This window comes from Hyperoodon ampullatus (assembly GCF_949752795.1).
Source record: "Hyperoodon ampullatus genome assembly, chromosome: 15".
NCBI classification, from domain to species: domain Eukaryota; kingdom Metazoa; phylum Chordata; class Mammalia; order Artiodactyla; family Ziphiidae; genus Hyperoodon; species Hyperoodon ampullatus.
This window is the reverse complement of record NC_136928.1, coordinates 63136619-63159075: the sequence shown is the minus strand read 5'-3', so window position 1 is coordinate 63159075 and position 22457 is coordinate 63136619. Positions and strand designations below refer to the sequence as shown.

The window sequence follows — 22457 nt, the reverse complement described above, 5'->3', positions numbered from 1 at the left end:
AGTATCTAAAATAAGTCATAGATGCTATTTCAAAACTTAAATTTACTAACTCCAAGTTCTTCCTGTCAAATTGAATGATATGGTCTGAAAAGTTTTAGAATATATTTCTTAATTTCAGAAATGTAAGTGGAGACTAAGAGACTTTTATCTGTTTTTTTAGTTGAAGGTTATGACTTTTGTAAGTAGATGGTGTCAGAGATAAAAGTTTGCTCTTTGGTTCATATATCAGAATTATGGAACATACCTTCTTGTGTAGAAGGAGAAGAATGTTGGCAAGAGACTGAAGAACAGTTCAAATTGAAATTTGATGGTTTTAGGAAAATGCCTGATGTAAACCTCTGGAAGTTTGGTTGGCAGAACTGTGGGTTGACACTACCTAAGTAAGCAGAATAGAGAAGTGTTTCCCAGTATGATTATCTGAAGAATATTATACTGCAGGATATTTGTAACTATGTTCTGTAAACATTTATTTTGTGGTCCAACATGTTTGAGAAATTCTGAGACAAGTAAAGATAATAGTTTTCCTTACTGCAGTATTTGACAGTGGTCGTCCATCTTCTGAGGAGAATGTACTGCATACGCTGTTTCCTAGACATCGATTAAATAGTTGGGAAGAAACAGAGTAGTAATGCCACTTGTTACATTTTCTTTTTTAATGGATAATCTCATCTCACATGTCTTTTGAATATTGTCTTAAATGTGTGTTAATATATGTAACTTACGGTTAATTTACTTTGTTTTAATATGTACATAATAGCTTTTTCTTGGCAATTTCCTACCATAACTGAAAAAAAAACCAGTTAAGTAAGTTTCAGTTTAGTCCAATAGATAGTTAGCATCCTCAAGATTTATTACAGTGTATTGCATGTTATAAAAATCTCACTCAAAATAATGTTTCAACTTTCAGCCTCATATCTAAATGAGTAAATTCGTAAAGTAAATATATATAAATATTGCATGGCAATAAAAAGGCTGCATGTGAATATAGTCAAATGAGTGGTTAAACAGCTTCATTAGTACAGTTAAATTGTTAAGTTTATAACTAAAGTTTTTTCTGCTTTGCTAGAAATGGATTTAGCTTTAGATGATAATAGTGACATTGTGTGAAATGAGAAGTTTATGCTCAGAAAATGGGAAAGTCTAGATTAAGCTGTCCATGAGCATTTTGAAGATATTGCTTATGAAATTGTTAACAAAAATGGTGTAAACAGAGCTTTCAGTATATCTCAAGTGTTGGATGTTCCGTGAATCTCTGTTGCTCATTCTTGTACTTGGGTAACTTTCAAACTTCCATGCAATCACCTTGAGTTATTTTATACTTATTTCCTTACTCTTTTATGTTCTTCTTAATCTAAAATTGTAAAACCAATTCCAGTTTTTTTGGTATTTCCACAAGTTACATAGAGTGAGCTTTACATTATTATTGCTAATAACGTTGTTGCCTGATAGTTTGTGCTATTGAGGAGAAAAACAGATTGGTTGAAACTTTGCATTCAGTATCAAGAGATTATACCTGGTTTAGAGGTTGACTGACATCTACTTCAGGGTTTTGTGTTGAGAGAGATGTTATTTTTGGAGCATTGAGACTGAGGAATGACCTTTATACTATTAGTAAGGGGACAGCTTGAAGATCACACGGTAGACAAAAGGTCAGTAAGGGTAATGTTATGTAGTTGACTTGAAATGAACTAAAAATGAGAGGATAATACAGAAGATACTTATATTTCCCTTAAAATGACAAATTTTGGGAACTTTTTTTTCTAGTTATTATTTTTTTCTGAGCTGAGGTTAGAATTAAATTGCATACTATGACAGTCAACTGATAATTAGCAGGGTGGGGTGGGAGAGAGGTGATGAACTGAGATTACAGTAATGTTTCATGGATATTCTTCAAAGTGCATAAATGACATGCATAGTATTGAGTGTATTTTTGGTTTAGAGTTGAAGGACAGAAATCTTTTATTTTGATACTAATTATGTCTTCATTCTTTAACCTTTTTTTTTTTTTAAAAAAAAGGATTTTGTTCACAGATTGCCAGGAGAATGTATTCTGAATTTAAAATGATTTTTGAAACTCTTTAATACCTCTGTGGTTTTTCTGAGTAGATTCATCTCAGGTTTGATTAAATTTCCTTTAAAAGGTCTTGAATTCTTCCACGAGTGTAATTAAAATGCACCAACTGGATGAGTAAAAAAAAAGAAAATTAATGAAAATGTTATACTACAGATTTTGATTTATATTCACAAGGCCATTTGTAATGAATATTGTTCCTTTTCAAAGGGCATGCATCACAGAAGGAAGCCATGGACGTGAGCCTTGATATAACAGCACTCAGCATCCTCCAGCAGCCAGAAAAACTTCAATGGGAGATTGTTGCAAATGTTCTTGAAGATACTGTTAAGGATCTTGAAGAACTTGGGGCAAATCCTTGCTTAACCAACTCTAAGAGTGAAAAGACAAAGGAAAAGCACCAGGAACAACACAACATTCCCTTTCCATGTTTATTAGCTGGAGGTTTATTAACATATAAATCTCCTGCTACCTCACCCATTAGTAGTAATTCTCACAGGTCACTGGATGGTTTAAGCAGAACTCAGGGTGAAAGTATATCAGAACAAGGGTCAACTGACAATGAATCCTGCACTAATTCAGAATTAAATTTTCCTCTGGTAAGAAGGACTTTACCCATTTTGCTTCTTTATAGCATCAAGGAATCTGATGAGAAAGCAGGAAAAATCTTTTCACAGATGAACAATATAATGAGTAAAAGTTTGCATGATGATGGTTTTACAGTTCCACAGATTATTGAAATGGAGCTGGATAGTCAGGAGCAGTTGTTGTTGCAGGATCCTCCTGTGACTTACATTCAGCAATTTGCAGATGCAGCAGCCAACCTTACCTCTCCAGATTCTGAGAAGTGGAACTCTGTGTTTCCCAAGCCTGGGACTTTGGTTCAGTGTTTGAGGCTGCCAAAGTTTGCGGAGGAGGAGAATCTTTGTATAGACTCAATAACTCCTTGTGCTGATGGAATTCATTTATTAGTAGGACTGCGGACATGCCCTGTTGAATCCTTGAGTGCAATAAATCAAGTAGAGGCCTTGAATAATTTAAATAAGTTAAACTCTGCACTATGTAATAGACGGAAAGGTGAGCTGGAATCAAATCTTGCTGTAGTGAATGGTGCAAATATTAGTATAATCCAACATGAATCACCAGCAGATGTACAGACTCCTTTGATAATTCAGCCTGAGCAGAGGAATGTTAGTGGTGGATATTTAATACTTTATAAAATGAATTATGCCACTCGGATAGTGACTTTAGAAGAGGAGCCAATAAAAATCCAACATATCAAAGATCCCCAGGACACAATTACCTCGCTCATTTTGCTTCCACCAGATATACTGGATAATCGAGAGGATGACTATGAGGAACCTGCTGAGGAAATGCAGTTAACCTCAAAGAATGGCATTGAGAGAGAGAAAAAATCTGATATTTCTACTCTTGGACACCTGGTAATAACCACTCAGGGAGGATATGTAAAAATATTAGATCTTTCAAACTTTGAAATTTTGGCCAAAGTGGAACCTCCTAAAAAGGAGGGCACTGAGGAACAAGACACATTTGTTTCTGTCATTTACTGCTCGGGCACAGACAGGCTGTGTGCATGCACCAAAGGTAAGCTATTGATTGGTTTGGTTCTTCTACAAATCTTATAAAATCAATGTATATGGCATTCATTTATGTGCATACTTAGCATGAATTTTAGATCCATATAGATGGAGAGAAATTTATTTTTTTTATAATGAAGTCGTAAATCTTTCTACTGTTTTAACTGTTTTTAAAACTTTTTTCTACTGCCCTAGGTAAGGATTCTAATTTAAATAAGTTAATAAGTCTCTCAGAAAGTATCTTCTCTGCTTTAACCTCAAGAAAATAACCTGCTGTTGTTTCTGTGAGTCCTGACTCTGCATCTGCTCAAATTTGTGGCTTTGGACAAGTTACTTTAAACTCAGTAAACCTTTGTTTCTTTATTTATAAACTAGGACAAGGCAGCCTATTTCCAGGCTTGATAGAATTAAATGAAATAATGTATGTAAAGTTTCTGGCACAAATACATGTCCTTATTTCCTTCTGAAATAAAAGTATTTAGTAAATAATTATTAGTTTTGCCAAATAAATTTTTCTTGTCTAATTTACTCCTAACCTTTTGCTGATAGTGAATCAGTTTTGCAACATTTGAGGCTCCATACAGAGTAACAGATAGTGTTACTAAGGAATTACTGACAATATCAGGCAAAATGAATAGTCCTATTGATTGTTCAGTAGGAATTTAGGGCCAGGAAATATTTGAAGCCTAAGTAACTATAATCAATGCTTGGCAGAGGAATTGGGTTTGGGAAGAGTTATGCATCTCATTTGTGCTTCTGGTAGAAATTAACCTGAAATTTTCCTCTCTTTAAAAAGATTTTAAGAGTTTGGCTAAGAAGGATAACGGTGGACATGGTGGTGTGGGTTGCCTTCTTTGAAACACATCTAGTGAAATAACAAGGGGAAAAAAATCTTCAAATAACATCAAAATCCAACTAGATTATTTTAAAAAATGAGCAGTGTAGAATAACTTTAGAATAATAGAACTTTCAGAAAAACCATTAAAATTACAAGGGTAATTTGAGCTTATTAATCATATATATGCCAGTTCATTTCTGTGAGAGTTTTACCTCTGTTAATTTGTTTAGTCATCACACCCAACTTTATGAGTTATGTACTGTTATTGTCTCCATTTTACAGATAAGGAAACCGAGGGAAAGAGGTTAAGTAACTTGCCTAAGTCACAGAGCTAATAAATGACAGAGTCAGCATTCAGATCTGGGCAGTCTGTCATCAGAGTGCTTAAACTACATTAAACTGCCAGAATGTAATAAAAGCAGAACACCCATGCATTGAATTTTTGGGAATATTTTAATCTGAAAGATTTAAAAAATGAAAACAATATAGCTTGCTGTAGGCCATCTGGAAGTGGAGCTGGGTTTGGAACCTGAGTTACCTGGTCCCAGGGCACATATTCATAAGATACTAGTAGTTTCCACAAATGCAATCAGAGTTTAATGATTTGATTTATTTGATGAGATAGCTTTTGGCGATTCAGAGGAGAAATAGTATTTAAGCTATGAAATAGATTAATGTTTTCATGGAGTTTGGACAATGAAAGTTTCTAGGAAGTGATCTCATGTGATGGAATTTATTTAGATGAATTGAAGGACAAGAGAAGGCCTGAGAAGTTAACCACTTTAAAAATTATACCCCAGTTCTTTAAGGGTTGACTTGATCAAGATGCATTTGAAAAGATGAGATTAATAACAATAAAGAGGACAGAAAAGTTGATGTTTTAAAATGTATGTATGACAGCCCATAAAGTAGATTTTTGAAAAGTGCTGTAGCCTGTAAATCAAATGGATTTGACTCTGTCTTATGAGTATATTCAAACAGCATAAGACTCTCATGGAGAAACATTGAGTCTTTTGATAAAAATCTACAATTAATGTTATAAGTTAAATTTTTTTTTTTTTTTTGCCACACCGTACGGCATGTGGGATCTTACTTCCCCGACCAGGGATCGAACCTGTGCCCCATGCAGTGGAAGCGTGGAGCCCTAACCACTGGACCACAAGGGAATTCCCTATTATTATTTTTTGATGAGAACTCTTAGGATTTTCTCTTAACAATTTTCATATATAACATACAACTATTCATCTGTTTTTATTTCACTGAATCCTTCTACTGTCATCTCAAATCTGCATCGAGTCTATAGTGACCTTTTTCATTTTAGATACTTTTCAACTCTAGGATTTCCCTTTTGTTCTTTTAAAATAATTTCTGTTTTTTTGTTGAGATTCTTTATTTGTTGAGTCATTTTCACCGTTCGTTCTTCTAATTCTCTATACCTGGTTTCCTTTTATTCTATAAAGTATTTACAATAGCTTCTTTGAAGTATTTGTCTGCTAAATCTAAATATGGGCGCTCAGAGATATTTCTCATTGATTTTGTTTTTCTTGAGCATGTGTCACTCTTTACATGTTTTATAATTTTTAATTTAATACTAGACATTTTAAATAATGTAGAAACTCTGGACTATGACTTACCCCCCTTTGGAGGTGGTTGTTGCATTGGTTATTTGGTAACCCACCTGGGCTATATCTGTGAAATCTGTTTCTTTTGCAGTGAGCAGCCACTGATGTTTCTTTCATTTTTTCCCCCCTCTGGTTTTTATTTATTTTTAAAAATTTATTTATTTTCCTTATTTATTTTTGGCTGTGTTGGGTCTTTGTTGCTGCGGGCGGGCTTTCTCTAGTTGCGGCGCATGGGGACTACTCTTTGTTGTGGTGCGTGGGCTTCTCATTGCAGTGGCTTCTCTTGTTGCAGAGCATGGGCTCTAGGTGCGCGGGCTTCAGTAGTTGTGGCTCACGGTCTCTAGAGCGCAGGCTCAGTAGTTGTGGCGCACGGGCTTAGTTGCTCCATGGCATGTGGGATCTACCCGCACCAGGGCTCGAATCTGTGTCCCCTGCATTGGCAGGCGGATTCTCAACCACTGCGCCACCAGGGAAACCCTCTGATTTTTATTTTTAAGACTTGTATCTTATTTGTTGCCTCTCTGTCCACATAGTTTAGTATTCAGCCAATTATTTTGATAACTGGTTGTGACGAAACACCTTTACTGGTAAGGTTGTGTTCAGGTGTGCCCTGGCTGTTATTTTCTTTATTTTTATTTTCTCTTGTGCCCTTTCAGGTCTTTTCTGCATAGGCATGGGGACTTGGTTGACTGAGAATGTGTTGATGGCTTGGACCCCATCTGGTCTTTGCTGCACATATTTGCAACCTCTGATCAATGTGGGATATGTGGAATGTTTACCAAGCCCCCTATGTTTCTCTCACTTCTTGTAATTCTTTCTTAATCTCTCGTTATTTCTAGTGTTTTGCTTGCCCTACACAGGATTCTGACTTCAGATAGTAGAGTAGATGGGCCTTCTTTTCACCACGTTAAGCAGACAAGCTTTCCAAATCAGAGTCCCCTGTGGCAGTAGTAGCATATCTGCTGGTTTTCACCGTTTGACCCACTCTGTTTAAATTACAGTTTTGTCCAACTTTATAGATGCTTTTCAGGAATAAGATTTTTGTCTTCCTTATTCTGGAAGCGAATCTCCAAATATTCTTGTGGTTTTTTTTGGTCTTAAATATTTGCTAAGCTTGTTTTCCATTTTCTTTTCTGTGATAGAAATATGAAAAATAGAAATCTGATTTGATTTTGTTTTATTGTGAATGCTTCAAAAAATTAAGAATCTTTGTTCATTTTGTTACTGCTGTGATTATGAGATTGGGCTATGGATTCCAATGTAGCTAGTGCATCAGTTTCCTCATCTGTAAAGTGGCCACAATTATACTCCCTACTTTAAGGTTATTTGTGAAGACTAAATGAATTAAGCATTTAAAATAGTGTCTTACACATGTAAGTACTAGATAAATAACTATTTTTACATATGTTTATGTATTTGCCATTTTCATCATTAAATTTAAATTTAATTTTCCTTGACAGTTTGATTTCTGAATTCTTAGAGATATGTCACTTTGGTAGCCCTCTTTTTTTGCCTTTTGAGTGATATTAAAATAAATAGTTTCTTAACTAAATAGTAGGCACTTGTCTGTTTACCTATTTTTCACATACCTACATTGATGGAATTTTACTACACTGTAGGTGGTGAGCTTCATTTTCTCCAAATTGGAGGAACCTGTGATGATATTGATGAAGCTGACATACTAGTGGATGGATCTCTTTCTAAAGGAATAGAACCGTCTTCAGAAGGTTCCAAACCTTTATCAAATCCTTCAAGTCCTGGCATTTCAGGTATGGTATTAACTTTTTAAAATGATTCTTAAAAATGCAAATTCTTGTGATGTTCAAAGTTTTCTGGATCTTTCTTATATAATCTTAAACATTATTTCATTTTTTATAGTCAATTTTTGGTTACTTTGAGAGAGTTCATTTCCTTGTTGACATTCTCTTGCCAGGCTTGTTTTTGTCTATTGTTTATCACTATTTTTTCAGTAGTTGGAAAATGTTGTAAACATTAGAATAAGAAATGGTTCTCAACCTGTGGTAGGTTGATCAGTTTTGGTGAAGTCACCTAAGAGGTAAAAACATTATTTTGGTCATTAAGGAGCTTTCGGTCTAGTTAGGGAGCAACAAAGTGTATGAAAAAGAGAAGAGTTCATTAAGTAAGTGTAAAGTGAGTGGAATGGCTAATATTACTAATATTACTACTGGAATAAAAATGCTGAAAAAATATTCTTTCCCAGGGGTGATATATTCAGACTCTCATTGCCCCATTGTGAACCTTTAGATAGGTTTGGTTTTGTTTGTTGTTTTTTCTCCTTTTCTCCTACCCATCTTCTCTACTGCCCTCCAAAACTTGTTTTTCAAAAGAAGTAATGTTAGCATTGTTACTCCTGCTTAAAAATCTTTACTTGCTCTGTGGGCTAATAACTCTAGTCTTTTTCTCAACCTCCAATTATAGGAAACTTTTCATGATTTCTTAAGTGTATTCAGTTTCATGCTCTTCATATGTTACACTAAGCTCTCTTTCCTTATCTTTTCCCTATACCACAGTCCTTTTGTACTTCCATTGTGCTGTTATGTTTTATTCTTAGCACTTACCACATTTTATTCCCCAAACCTAGCATTTAAAAGAAATTTAATGAATCTTTAAAGAAAAAATGTGTTTAAACTCAAATGTATTCCAAACAAATAATACATGAAGTTGGTATTTGTTCTTCATGAATACTTATATTTGTGCATTTGATCATTCTTCTTTGCATCAAAGGGAAACTTTTAGTGATTACTAGTATAATATATCTTAATTTTAGTGATTACTTGTATAATATATAGCAGTCTTTACTACCGTAAGGCAGGGTTTCTCATTCTCAGCACTATTGACGTTTCGGACTAGGTAATTCTTTGTTGTGGGAGGGCCGTCCTGTGCTGTATTAGCAGTATCTCTGGCTTCTACCTACTTGATTCCTGTAGCACACACAGTTATCCTCATTCAAATGGCCCTGGAGAGGCAAGATTATCCTCTGGTTGAGATAAAGTGACTCATGTCTCTTGCTACGTATAATTAGACTTGATTGTCTTGATTACACAAGTTGGTTTAAAAAGCTAACGTATTGAATATTTTCATATTTTATAGGGTATTGGTGTAATAAGAGTTTTCATATAAATTCCATAAAAATACTATTTAGTAAAGGTGAATTAGATTATAAAGAAAGAAATAAAGAAGGAGCATTGATACGCTGTTAATGTTTACAAACAACATTTAATACAGTTTCAGTCAGATTTTTAAAAGCTCTAAGCTTTGAGGAAAAATGGAATTTGAAGTACACTTGTAATAATTATATAGAATGCAGTGTAAACTTTCTTTGTGAAACTATTCTAAACTTACCAGATTTCATATTTTAGTCTTTTTTTTTTTAAATAGCACCATTTATTTATTTATTTATTTATTTATTTATTTATAGCTGTGTTGGGTCTTCGTTTCTGTGCGAGGGCTTTCTCTAGTTGTGGCAAGCGGGGGCCACTCTTCATCGCAGTGCGTGGGCCTCTCACTGTTGCGGCCTCTCTTGTTGCGGAGCACAGGCTCCAGACGTGCAGGCTCAGTAATTGTGGCTCACGGGCCCAGTTGCTCCGCGGCATGTGGGATCTTCCCAGACCAGGGCTCGAACCCGTGTCCCCTGCATCGGCAGGCAGATTCTCAACCACTGCGCCACCAGGGAAGCCCCATATTTTAGTCTTTTTTAAAAGTTATTTTTGTTAATTGGAATAAGAACACCAGTTTTTCAGCTTTGTCCTATGTTAGGCATTTCACAGATGTGAATACATATATTTGTAAATGCAAACTAATCTCTCTGAAGCAGGTTGTTACTCGTATAATACTGGTATGTATACAAGGTATTCTTGACTACCCCAGAAGTGGAAAAAATGCTGTTTAAGCTTTTGGTTTGTAAGTATTTGTTTGCCGTCAGTATAGCTTTGACTTCTTAAAAATTACTTTTTAATACAGTAAAACGGGGCAGATATTATGTGCTTGCAGATCTTTAGCATTTTGTTTTGTAAATAACAACGTGTAAAAATTAATTATTGATCTGATGTAAGTCAGGCTTGCATTTCAGCACCACTACTTCTGTTGCCCTTGTTAACCTGGCACTCGTTAAAGCTCAGTCAGGGCTCTTCTAACAGGTTGAGTTTAGGTTTCTCCAATAAGTACCCTTTCTATAATTTAAAATATTCAAGATGGATTTTTCTTAATGCTACTTGTGTAGTCAGTGCTAGTTACTTTAGTTGTATATAGGTATCTGAGCCTACATTATTAACTTTGAGGCTATTTGGTGAATGTTGTAATTGACTATACAAAAACATGGTAAAACTTCTTTTTTTAAAACCTATTTCAAATTCTACTTTCACTATTGTTAAGGAGTTGATTTATTGGTGGACCAGCCATTTACCCTTGACATCTTGACGTCTCTAGTGGAGCTAACCCGCTTTGAGACTTTGACTCCACGGTTTTCAGCTACTGTTCCTCCATGCTGGGTAGAAGTTCAACAAGAACAGCAGCAAAGGAGGCATCCTCAGCATTTGCATCAGCAACATCATGGAGATGCTGCTCAGCATACTAGAACTTGGAAACTACAGACTGACAGGTAAAACATTCTTCCAAGCTCATCTTATATATTTGTTAGAGACAACATAGAATTATTATATATGTTACTCTTTCTCTTAACTTTTGCATATTAACAGCTTTGTTCCTTTCATTTGTCACCTTAATTTTAGAAATTACTATATTCTTAGTTGTAGGATAAAACGCTAAGAGTAATCCATCATTGCAGTTAGTTTGTTAAATAAATTTGTGGATTGTGTGACTAAATACTTAAATGTTTGTTTTGTGTAGGTACTTTTTTTTTTAATATGAGTTTTCCTTTTTTCTGTTTTTTTTTAAAATTTTTATTGGCATATAGTTGATTTACAATGTTGTGTTAGTTTCAGGTATACAGCAAAGTAAATCAGTTATACATATACATATATCCACTCTTTTTTTAGATTCTTTTCCCATATAGACCATTACAGAGTACTGAGTAGGGTTCCCTGTGCTATGCAGTAGGTTCTTATTAGTTATCTGTTTTATATATAGCAGTGTGTATTTGTCAATCCCAATCTCCCAATTGTGCAGGTACTTTTGAAGGCACTAATAATATGGCTTTCATGGAATTACATTCTGATGGGGATAGACAGACAGTAGCAGATATCTACTATGTCATATAGTCATAAAAGCTCTGAAACATGTTAAAACAGTATGGTGATAGAATAGTTGTTGGGTGTGTACATGTGTGTGAGAGTGAGAGGAGAGAAAATATGTGTAATATTTTTTATATAAAGGCCCTCAGAAAGGCCTCCATGAAGACATTAATTTGGAGACAATAGTAAGTACAGAGACCCTGAGAGGTATGTTTTATGAATTTTAGGAAGAGCAAGGACACTACTATTGGAGTGCAGTGAACATGGAGGAGAGTGGTAGGAGGTGAGATCAAAGGAAATAGTTGGTAGCCAGATCATGACCATCTTTATAGGCCATAGTGAGACTTTTATGTTGAGTGAGATGGGAAGATGTTAGATAGTTTGGAATATAGGAGTGATGCAGTATAATTTATATATTAGAAGGATACATTAAGACTGCTGTGTTGGTAGTAGATTATGAGTGGTTGTGGTGTGTGTATTGGGGGGAAGTGATAGAAGCAAGGATTCTAACTTGATTGCTATTGTGGTAATTCAGGTAACTTTGGTGGTGTTGATGGTAACTTGGACCATGATGATAGTTGATGGAGTAAGTGAGAAGAGTGGTCACATATAGTTTGGAGGTAGAAGGAATAGTGTATGCTAATGTACTGAGCATCTGGTGAGAGTGAGAATAGTTAAGGATTACTCTAATGTTTTGGATTGAGCTAATTGAAAAATGGAATTTCTTTTTACTGATATTGAAGTTGGTTATCAAGTAATTTGGGTTTATTTATGATAAGTTTGAGATACCTGGTAGGCATTTGGATATGAATCTGGAATTTAGTGGAGTTTTATTTTTCAACATATATGTAGAATTTAAAATCAGAGAATGGACATGTATAAGAAATACAAAAAGTTCTTATTTTAAAATACAAATTCTTGTGACCCCACTCTTAGATTCAGGGTGGGGCCCATGAATCTGCACATAATTCTGATGCACAGTAGCTCACACTTACAGGAACAAGGGCTTTTTGGAATGTACAGTTCCGAAGGCAGGTAGAGATTCCTGAGGTAAGATTATTCATTGCCCTAAGTTTAATCTTTCTCAATAGAACTGCTTACCTTCTCTCCTGATCCGATTGAGAAGCACTAAGTTTTGTTGGAGGCTGCAAATCAGAGTACGAAAGGTGATATTAGTGGTAAAATGGTTACGGCTGAAGAAAGATTTTCTCATTATTTATTATTTTCTCCCTTACTTGACAGCAACAGCTGGGATGAACACGTTTTTGAATTGGTTCTACCTAAAGCTTGTATGGTTGGACATGTGGACTTCAAATTTGTTTTGAACTCAAACATCACCAATATTCCACAAATACAAGTGACACTGCTGAAAAATAAAGCTCCAGGCTTAGGGAAAGTCAATGGTAAGAATGGATCAAATTTTACATTTGAAGATTTTATCTTGTAGTTGGTTTCTTAAAAAACCGAATTTTCAACTTGGCTGTCTAGGTTTGACGTCCCTCCTTGCCCCCCCCACCCCGTGCTATTTTCCTTCTTTACTTTTTGTGGTTCTATTTAGAAAAGTTAATCCAGAGAACATTTAAGAGCTTTTCAGTAACTCGTTGTTCAGACTTGCATAAACTTGAGTAATTTAATTATGGTTCTTGGGAAATGCAGTTAGTTCCTTTGTGAGTTAGTTTCACTTTTAGCATTAGTAGACTTACACATTTCTCTTCCTAAGAGGAGACTTGATTGGGAAAAGAGCTTTGTTATGGAGTCACATATTCTTTTAAGGTTATTAGTAAAACCCAGAAGGTAATGCCAGAAATATATTCATCTTTATTTATCTTTCTTACAAGTTCCGAATTTGATGTATTGAGTTATTAAAATAGATTGTACATACTTGGCATATTGGAAACTAGATGTTATTTCTCAGTGTTTTCTTCTTAATAGGATAATTTAAAAAACTGGGGATACTTTAAGAGTAAAATGGCTACTTCACATCAGGGGTAAAAACATTGAAACCTGAAAAGTTTCCTATTTCACAAATATGTATATATGTGTTTGTGTATATATGTGTGTTTGTATATATATGTGTGTATTTGTGTGTGTGTGTGTATTATTTTGAATCATGACAGCCTCTGATGTAATTGGGATAGGACTTAGGTGTTGGTATTTTCAAAAGCCTTCAGGTGCGGTACTGTGTAGCCTAGGGTAAGAATTCTTAGTTTAGTTGCCAGCAGATTATTTCTTCAGGTGAGTATCCACCATTAAAAGAGAGAAGAGTGTATGAAACAATTGAATCTAATTTTCTTCTTCTCCTAACAACCATTTTAGCATCTGTGATAAAAATCACTGCAGTTCCCAGTTTAACTGAGAATTTTAGAATTTTAGGCACATAAATCATTGATATTAAGCAAAATTAAGTTTACTAATATTTTTATCCTCTAGAAACAGCAGTAGATAGGCAGATCACCTTTCCTTTGTCTCCAGCTCTTAACATTGAAGTGGAACAAAATGGGAAACCGTCCCTGGTTGATTTGAATGAAGAAATGCAGCACATGGATGTAGAGGAATCACAGTGTGAGTTAAATTATAGAGCTGTTGTCCATGACAGTAAAAGGAGTAGTGATCCAAATGCATCATGTTGGGCAAAGATTTCCTTATGGCTTGCAAAAACATGGTTTTAAGAACGCAGTTAAAAATAACCTATAATTCTGCTTTGGCAGTATGCTTTAACTTTCAGCTCATCTTTGTGAACACAGCTGCACTAATACTTGCATTCTTGTTTTTTAATATCTTGAGATTTGAAATCATGTCATGGTTCTATAATTTTTTTTTTAATCAAGGTGAATGTAAATAATATGGGAGTGGAAAAGCAACATAATATATCAGATAATTGATTATAGTTCCTTAGCATGATAGTGAATTCTTATTTGAGCACATTCAAATACGGAATTTTGTGTGGTGCTGTTACATGTAAATGGGATGGATATTTGCTTATTAAATATTACATTTTAAATTATAAGCTAATTTAAAAGAAAAATGTGTCTTTTTCTTTTTAGGTCTTAGATTATGTCCATTTTTAGAAGATCATAAAGAAGACATTCTGTGTGGGCCAGTATGGCTTGCTAGTGGCCTTGATCTATCAGGGCATGCTGGGATGTTGACGTTAACAAGCCCCAAACTTGTTAAAGGTGAAGTAACATATTTTACAAAAGCAGAATAAATAATCCCACAATTGTAAAAGTAGATTAGAAAAAACTGATTTCAGAAAAGTAAGGTATTGTTTTTGGGGGGACTTTTCATTAGTGATTCCATCAGTTTCCTGGTAGCTGAGGTAATTTCCTCTCATAAGTGATTATTGTTATGTGAAACTTCAGATCCTACTTTCTGTGTCTTGAAGGTCTCAGTGCTTTTTAAAAAAGCATAAAGAAGATGAATGTAGGATGACTTAGCATGACATACAGAATTCTTCAAATAACCAGACATCATGTTCTGCCATGTTTGCCTTTTCCATCAATTTAAAGTCCTGTGTCTTCAGAGTGTTGTATATTGTTATAATATCTTCTTTTATGGGATTTTTATAGAGGAGTTTTGAAAGTATCAGATGTAATGATCTGAGTGTCTTAAGCACAAATTATAATTAATGTATATTTTATATCTTATATCTGTAAGATATTAGATATTGCAGTAGTAGGACATTTATCTCACCTTTGTATCTCAGGGGTGAATTAAAAAAGCCAACAAATGAGACACTTACCTTGATTGTTAAAGTAAAATTGGAGGTGGGTAAGGTGTGGAGATCCTTCCCTAAACCAAGAACATATCTGACCACCTAAGTAACAACTATTTTAATTTGTGTACATTCCCTTCATAATGTTTCTCCCCATTCACACACTTACCTTTAGCTGCAGACATAATGTATACACAAGTTTGAATGTACTCCCTTGACTACATCTTATTCATTCATTCATTAACTTTGTGAGACCCTACGATGTGTTAGCCACATACTGGGTTACAGTGGTGAGCAAAACTAATAACATCTCTTCTCTCATATTGCTGAGAGTATAAGTTAATTTTGTTGAATGAGAGTGTGAAACTGAAAATTTTATATGAAAATTAAAATGTCGGCTTTGACAAAATTGGGGATAAAATTATGTAACATGTATTTCAAAAGACTCAATAATGTAAAAGTGTTAATTTTCCCAGAATTTAGTAGAAATGACTATTCTTCCCATCAAATTCCTAAAACTTTGAACTGGAGAAAATGATTGCTAAATTTTTGTGGATGAATAAAAGGATGATATTGGCCAGAGACATTTAGAAAAAGAAGATTGAGGAGGAGGGTCTTATTAGATTCTAGAACCTAGAATAATGCAGCAGTAAGAAGAATGTAACAGTGTGGCACTAGCACAGTAGGCAGACAGATCAGTGGAAAACAACAGAAGTAGCTTTTGTAATTACAGAAGGATTTCATACCTGCTTAGGCAACAATCAACTTATGGTTTGTTCATGGGTATATTAGTTTGAGGGTATTTTTGCAATAAATTTTACATATAGATTGTATAGTATGATCTCAACTTAGTTAAAACCATATAAAATTGAAGCTAGTGATAATAACAACCAATATTCATCTAGTGCTTCCTTTGTGCCATGCAGTTATAAGTGTTTCAGTTACCTTTGAGGTAGGTACTATTATTATTCTCATTTACTTTTGAAGAAACTGAACCATGGAGAGGTTAATTTGTCACATGCCTAATAAAATGGCAGAACCATTATCAAAGCCAGGTAGTGGCTCCAAAGCCTGTGCTTTTTCAACTGTAATGCTATAATGCTTATGTGTATGTATGCATTCACATATGTATGTGTGTGCATGCATGAATTAAAGGACTGGATGTATGCACATATGATACATCATTATCTTTGGGCAGTGCTTTAATGACAGTTTTTTCTTTGTGTTTTTCTGTAGTTCACAAAATTTCTGTTATTAAAATGAATAACTTCTTTGATTGGGGTAAAACATGCCAGGTGTCAAAACTTTCTATCTTACGCTGTTCATATAACTCCTGTGCTTTTTGTTCTTTTGCTACCAAAGGTTATTTAGCCATATTGTATGCAAACAGTGTAATTCAAAAATTCTGGCCAAGTGTATTTTTCTTTTTGTGGAGTTAATTTAATTTGCTCTGGGAAGACAAAAAACATTTTGATTTTTTGGTGATTGAATAATTTATACCCTTCTGTACCACTCCTCTAGGTATGGCAGGAGGAAAATATCGTTCATTTTTAATCCATGTCAAGGCAGTGAATGAAAGAGGAACAGATGAGATCTGTAATGGTGGTATACGTCCAGTAGTAAGACTTCCATCCCTAAAACACCAGAGTAACAAGGGTTATTCACTTGCTTCGCTCTTGGCAAAAGTTGCAGCAGGCAAGGTATGAAACAGTATCATTCTGAACTGTAACATGCTGTTTTAAACATGGTGGTTGAGATTTGACACACTGTTAGAAGTAGTATGGCCCATAATTGATTTATCAGTAGACACTTTGTTTGTTTGTATTTTTTCTCTACAGCAAGTTAAAAATATATAATCAAGGAGAAAATATTTGAATTAACTTTAAGCCGACTACCTAGCTTATATAAAGTACATTCAGTAGAGAATAATTGTTAGCAGGTACTTCCCTGTATAATTATTCTTAGTTCCTTGGGTTTCTCTGCCCTCTACTGATAATGCACCACTTTTTTTTTTTTTTTTTTTTTTGTAAACATTTGGGAGACTGCAGGAACAGAAGTTGAGAAGTGATTTTAGAGATGTATCTTAATTTTCATGGTTCATTTTCTACAGCTAGCTATATATCAGTTTCTTCATACTTGTTTGATCTTGGACTTTCCCAAACTCTGGAGATTTTGTTTCTCTATCATCATTATACATAAGCAACAATAGCAGTATCAGTAACACCAATCATCTTATATTTGTATAGGTCTTCCAATTTTTCAAGGACTTCTGTGTACTTTATCTGATTTAATCCTCAAAATAACTCTGAGGTAGGCAGAGCAGGTGTTATTACCTCCATTTTTTCATGTTGAAAGTGAGTGAACCTTAGAGATTGGGGAGCTGGCATATCTTGTAGAGCTGTAGCTGGGACTTAGACTCAAGACTTTGGCTTTATAATCTTAATTCATTGGGTTATTACCTTTAAACAGTGACTATGTCTTTCTTTCTTTCCCTGTTATAATTCTGGGCTAAATTAGTCATTTACTGAATTTGAGGGTGAAAGCTGTCATTTTAATCTGAGATTTATGTTTTGATAGCCATAATTCAGTTATATTCTTTTATTTATAGACTTTAATAGTAAATAATTTTTTTGTTTCATTTGTTTGTTCATTCAGTTATTTATTTTTGTATGTTTAGGAAAAATCCTCTAATGTTAAGAATGAAAATGCAAGTGGCACCCGTAAATCCGAAAACCTCCGGGGCTGTGACTTACTTCAGGAAGTCTCAGTCACCATCCGAAGATTTAAGAAAACTTCAATTTCTAAGGAAAGGTAACCTCATTTTCTTCTACTATTCTTAAAGTAATAAGAGTACAAAGGAAGAATTCCAATAAATATACCAAAATAAACAAAATTTTTAAATCCTAACTTTTACTTGAAAATTTTTATTTGCTTTTCATTTCTCTTAAGAACTTATCTCAGTGATGGTATATACTGTCTTTCCACTTCATTGGTTCATCCCTGGTGTCTTTATAGTGCTTGGGAATTTTCAAAAGTTCTTTTTTTAAATTGTGATAGTAATGATTTCAAATGAAACGTTATATGTCCAACCGGGCTGAAATAGCTTTAGTTTTAACTTTTCTATTTTGGTTGTTAATGTGTTTATATATTCTTTTTTGTAGAGTGCAACGATGTGCCATGTTACAGTTTTCAGAATTTCATGAGAAACTTCTTAACACTTTGTGTAGAAAAGCAGATGATGGCCAAATCACAGAACATGCCCAGAGCCTTGTGTTAGACATTCTTTGTTGGTTAGCTGGAGTACATTCAAATGGACCTGGAAGGTTAATAAGATTTTATTTACCACGGATTGCCCTTTGGATGTTATGATTGGAAGTTCAAGATGAGCCTAAACATCTGCTATTGTTTTTCAGCTCAAAGGAAGGAAATGAGAGCCTGCTTTCAAAAACACGAAAATGTCTTTTAGACATTGTACATGTTTGCTTCTTTGAGGCCGGACGCAGCATAGCCCATAAGTGTGCACGATTTCTAGCCTTGTGTATCAGGTTGGTTTCTTTTTTTTTTTTTTTTTTTTTTTTTTTCGGTACGCAGGCCTCTCACTGTTGTGGCCTCTCCCGTTGCGGAGCACAGGCTCTGGACACGCAGGCTCAGCGTCCATGGCTCACGGGTCCAGCCGCTCTGCGGCATGTGGGGTCTTCCCGGACCGGGGCACGATCCCGTGTCCCCTGCATCGGCAGGCGGACTCTCAACCACTGCGCCACCAGGGAAGCCCCTGGTTTTTTTTTTAAGTTGAAAATGTACTTTGTAGGTGCACCTGCAGTTTGGCAGGTGATACCTTGTCTATAGTGTTATTTGGTTCCTGTTGAATATATGTATAACTTAAGAGGATTTTCAAAAGTTGATGAGAATTATTGAGATTCTAAGAAAAAATTTGGGTTTTTTTGGGCAAAAATGTCATGTTAAATAAATCTAGTAATAAAAGAATTCTACTAGGCTTCTTTGCCTATTAGGAAGACTTTGGGGAGTTTGGTAAGGGGATCCCTTCCCCCACTTTCACTCCTGCTGTCCCTGATTGTCTTTGGATTGTTCACCTGAAGCCTTGTTCCCAGTTATATAATAATTTTACCAGACTTATTTGTAGTGTTACGCAGATCATTTTCTCTAAACCCTGAAACTATCTAGGAAGTGTTTAAAAGCTAATAGTCTATATTGACTATACCTGCTTGTTAGCCCTTTTTGGTAAAAAAAAAAAAAAAAGGTGGTTTAATGCGTAAGAAAACAGTTACAAAGACCCTTAGTATAATCAATCCCTACTATCTTTCTGCATGTCTGTAGGGCTTTAAGGCAGATTTTCTTTCAATTTGTATGCACACATTTTAAAGATTTTAAAAGTACTACACCATGTTTAGAGTTGGATTTAGACCTTGAGTAATGTGTTTAAATTTTTTCTTTTAAAATCGTTTTCAGTAATGGCAAATGTGACCCATGTCAACCAGGATTTGGATCTGTTCTGTTGAAGGCCTTACTTGATAACATGTCGTTCTTACCTGCAGCAGCAACTGGTGGTATGTGAAATTAGTTCAATCACAAATAGCTGTAGCCTTAGGAAATATCTCACAGTATGCTTGGGGTTGTGTAGTAACTTTCTTTTTTTTTTCTCAATTAGTTTTCTTTTTTTCTGTAGCTTATCGGTTTTTTAAGGGGTTTCAAATTGTGATTGGGTAGGCAGATACTCTGTTCGATACTATTTTTAGGAAAAAGTTAATGGGAGATTTAAGTAAATAACCAGGTCATCTCAATTCATACATTTTCTGTACTTCATTAAAATAATTGAGTTGCTTGGCTGTTCACAAACTAAAATGTCAGTAAGTGCCAGAGAGATGACATAAATAAGAAGAATGTTTCATACACATATTGTGTGAGAATAGTAGGGTCTGTGGCAAATTCTGATTCCCTAAAAGGAGCCAGTGGGTTGTTTTTTTTTTTTTTTTTTTTTTTTTTTTTTTTTTTTTTTTTTTTTTTGTGGTACGCGGGCCTCTCACTGTTGTGGCCTCTCCCGTTGCGGAGCACAGGCTCCGGATGCACAGGCTCAGCAGCCATGGCTCACGGGCCCAGCCGCTCCGCGGCATATGGGATCCTCCCAGACCGGGGCACGAACCCGTATCCCCTGCATCGGCAGGCGGACTCTCAACCACTGCGCCACCAGGGAGGCCCCAGTGGGTTGTTTTTTTTTTGTTTTTTTTTTTTACAGCACCTAAAGACTGTGGAAATGCCATTCAAAAATGAATGTAGTTATCAGGTAGGAATTTACTATGAAGGGCTACTAATTTGTCCTTTACCTAGTGTTAGTTTTTTGTAGGCATTTCTCACAGTCTTTTATTTTATAAATAACCATTCAACAAGTTATCTCAGTGAGATAAACATATTCCACAAGGATTTGATCTTGGTGGTATACCAGAAAAAAAGCTTGCTCAAAGTTAGTTGATAAATGGTTATTTTATCAATACCTTAATTTAGACAAAGAGTCTGTTTATATATACCTTGAACATATATTGACTAAAACTATGAACTGTTTGTTATATAGAGTAGAATGTTTTGGACTTGGTTGCTCACTTTAATAGTCTCTGGTGTTTAAAACAGTTTCCTGAGGATAGTGTTAGAGGTAGGGTGCTTAAATTATGGGGTGTATTTAGTTAGATATCTCAAGTTAGAGTCTTAAAATACATTATCATGGTCACCTTTTAATATCACCTTTGGTCTGTATCTAACTGGCAGTATGGAATAACTATACTTCATTCACTTGCTAAAGTATATTATTTGTAGCTCACTGCCATCAACTGGTTTTGAAATTTTTGGTACAGAGAAATAGTATTTTAGGAAAGATGGCTTGAAGGACCTGACATCTCCGCTTTTCTAGCTATTATAAAATGTCCCTCAGAGTCATCGCACGTTACTGAAAACCTAAATGACTAGGTTGATCCTATACACTTCTCAAAAATATGATTGCAATTCTTTGTCAGTGTCCTCTTAGAGTCCTCCAAGGAGTTAGTCCTTCTTTGTAATTTGCCCTTACAGATTTTATTTCCAGAAAATCCTTCTAGGAAAAGGGGACATACTGATAAATATGAAATCTGAAGTTCTCTTTATTAGAGAAAAATGAGGAAAATAAACAGTGATTTAAACAACTGATTTGTTGTTGTTGTTTTCAGGTTCTGTCTACTGGTATTTTGTCTTACTGAATTATGTTAAAGATGAAGATTTGGCCGGGTGCAGTACCACATGTGCATCTCTGCTTACTGCTGTGTCCAGACAGTTACAGGACAGGCTAACACCAATGGAGGCTTTGCTTCAGACAAGGTATTTTAATCTATGAAATGACTAATCATGGGCCTTTCTGGATATGATACCACCTTTGCACATAACTGTTATTATATATATTTGCTTAAGTCTTTCTTCCGTTTATTTTCTCTGAAAATAATTCCCTTTAACAACTTTGGAAGTCCTGGAGATGGTTATTCAGAGGGCTAATTATATTAAAATACTTAAAAGTGGTGTATCTTGCTAATGGTAGAAGCACTTAAGGTAATTTGTTTCTTTGTTGTTAAAACTTTGTAAGCAAAATTATGTAAATCACTTATTGCCCTTAACTAATATTCTTTATCTGCTGTTTGATTTTCTAAAACTTAAACATAATGAAATAAGAAATAGCTAAAGGTTAGATTTGAGTTCTTGCCTAATCTTCATTATTTGAAGTATTTTATTTAAAGCAAGGATTTTTATAATCTTTATAGATTAGAAATCTTGATTTTGATGAGATGGTACTCAAATCCTTTGTACCTTCTGCTGAGTCAATGTAATGATTGAGGCAAGGGAGGGGTGCTTGATAGCTCTTTCTTGATTCAGACTGCAGATGAAGGTTGTCTTGGTTCATTAGTTATCAGCTTAATTGAAATCAGATTTATTGAGTCTCTGGACTATATCTTTTGGAGTATAGGTTTTCAGGGAACACAGTTGAGATTCAGTGAATTTAAGGAGTTAATAGTGTCTCCTTCTGCCCTGTGTAAAAACTGCTTTGAAAACTAAGTAAATAGATAATTTGTTAATTAGATGGCTGACAGGAAAATTGTTAGGACATTATTTTATTTTTCAGATATGGATTATATAGTTCACCATTCGATCCAGTCCTCTTTGATTTGGAGATGAGTGGCTCTTCTTGTAAAAATGTATACAACAGCAGCATTGGTGTCCAGTCAGATGAAATTGATTTATCAGATGTCCTTTCAGGTAGTAAAGTCTTTTATTAAAGGAATTTCTGAATTTTATATCTTGGGTTTAAGTTACCGTTGATTTTTTAATAGATTGTAGTCACTACATTCTATCTTTGAGAACTAAAATTTTTAGAA

General features: G+C 34.8%; 1 protein-coding gene across 1 annotated transcript in view; it reads left to right on the top strand.

Annotated features, from left to right (window-relative positions):
- BIRC6 (baculoviral IAP repeat containing 6) overlaps window positions 1-22457 on the top strand; it is a gene marked incomplete at both ends in the record, with an annotated part of 232550 nt that overhangs the window by 49555 nt on the left and 160538 nt on the right. The window contains 13 exon segments of the mRNA XM_079721218.1: window positions 2282-3676; window positions 7749-7898; window positions 10522-10747; window positions 12582-12742; window positions 13770-13901; window positions 14384-14515; window positions 16576-16754; window positions 17732-17865; window positions 18216-18377; window positions 18468-18599; window positions 19522-19619; window positions 21264-21411; window positions 22205-22338. Of these exon segments, the coding sequence (XP_079577344.1) occupies window positions 2282-3676; window positions 7749-7898; window positions 10522-10747; window positions 12582-12742; window positions 13770-13901; window positions 14384-14515; window positions 16576-16754; window positions 17732-17865; window positions 18216-18377; window positions 18468-18599; window positions 19522-19619; window positions 21264-21411; window positions 22205-22338 (3183 nt within the window).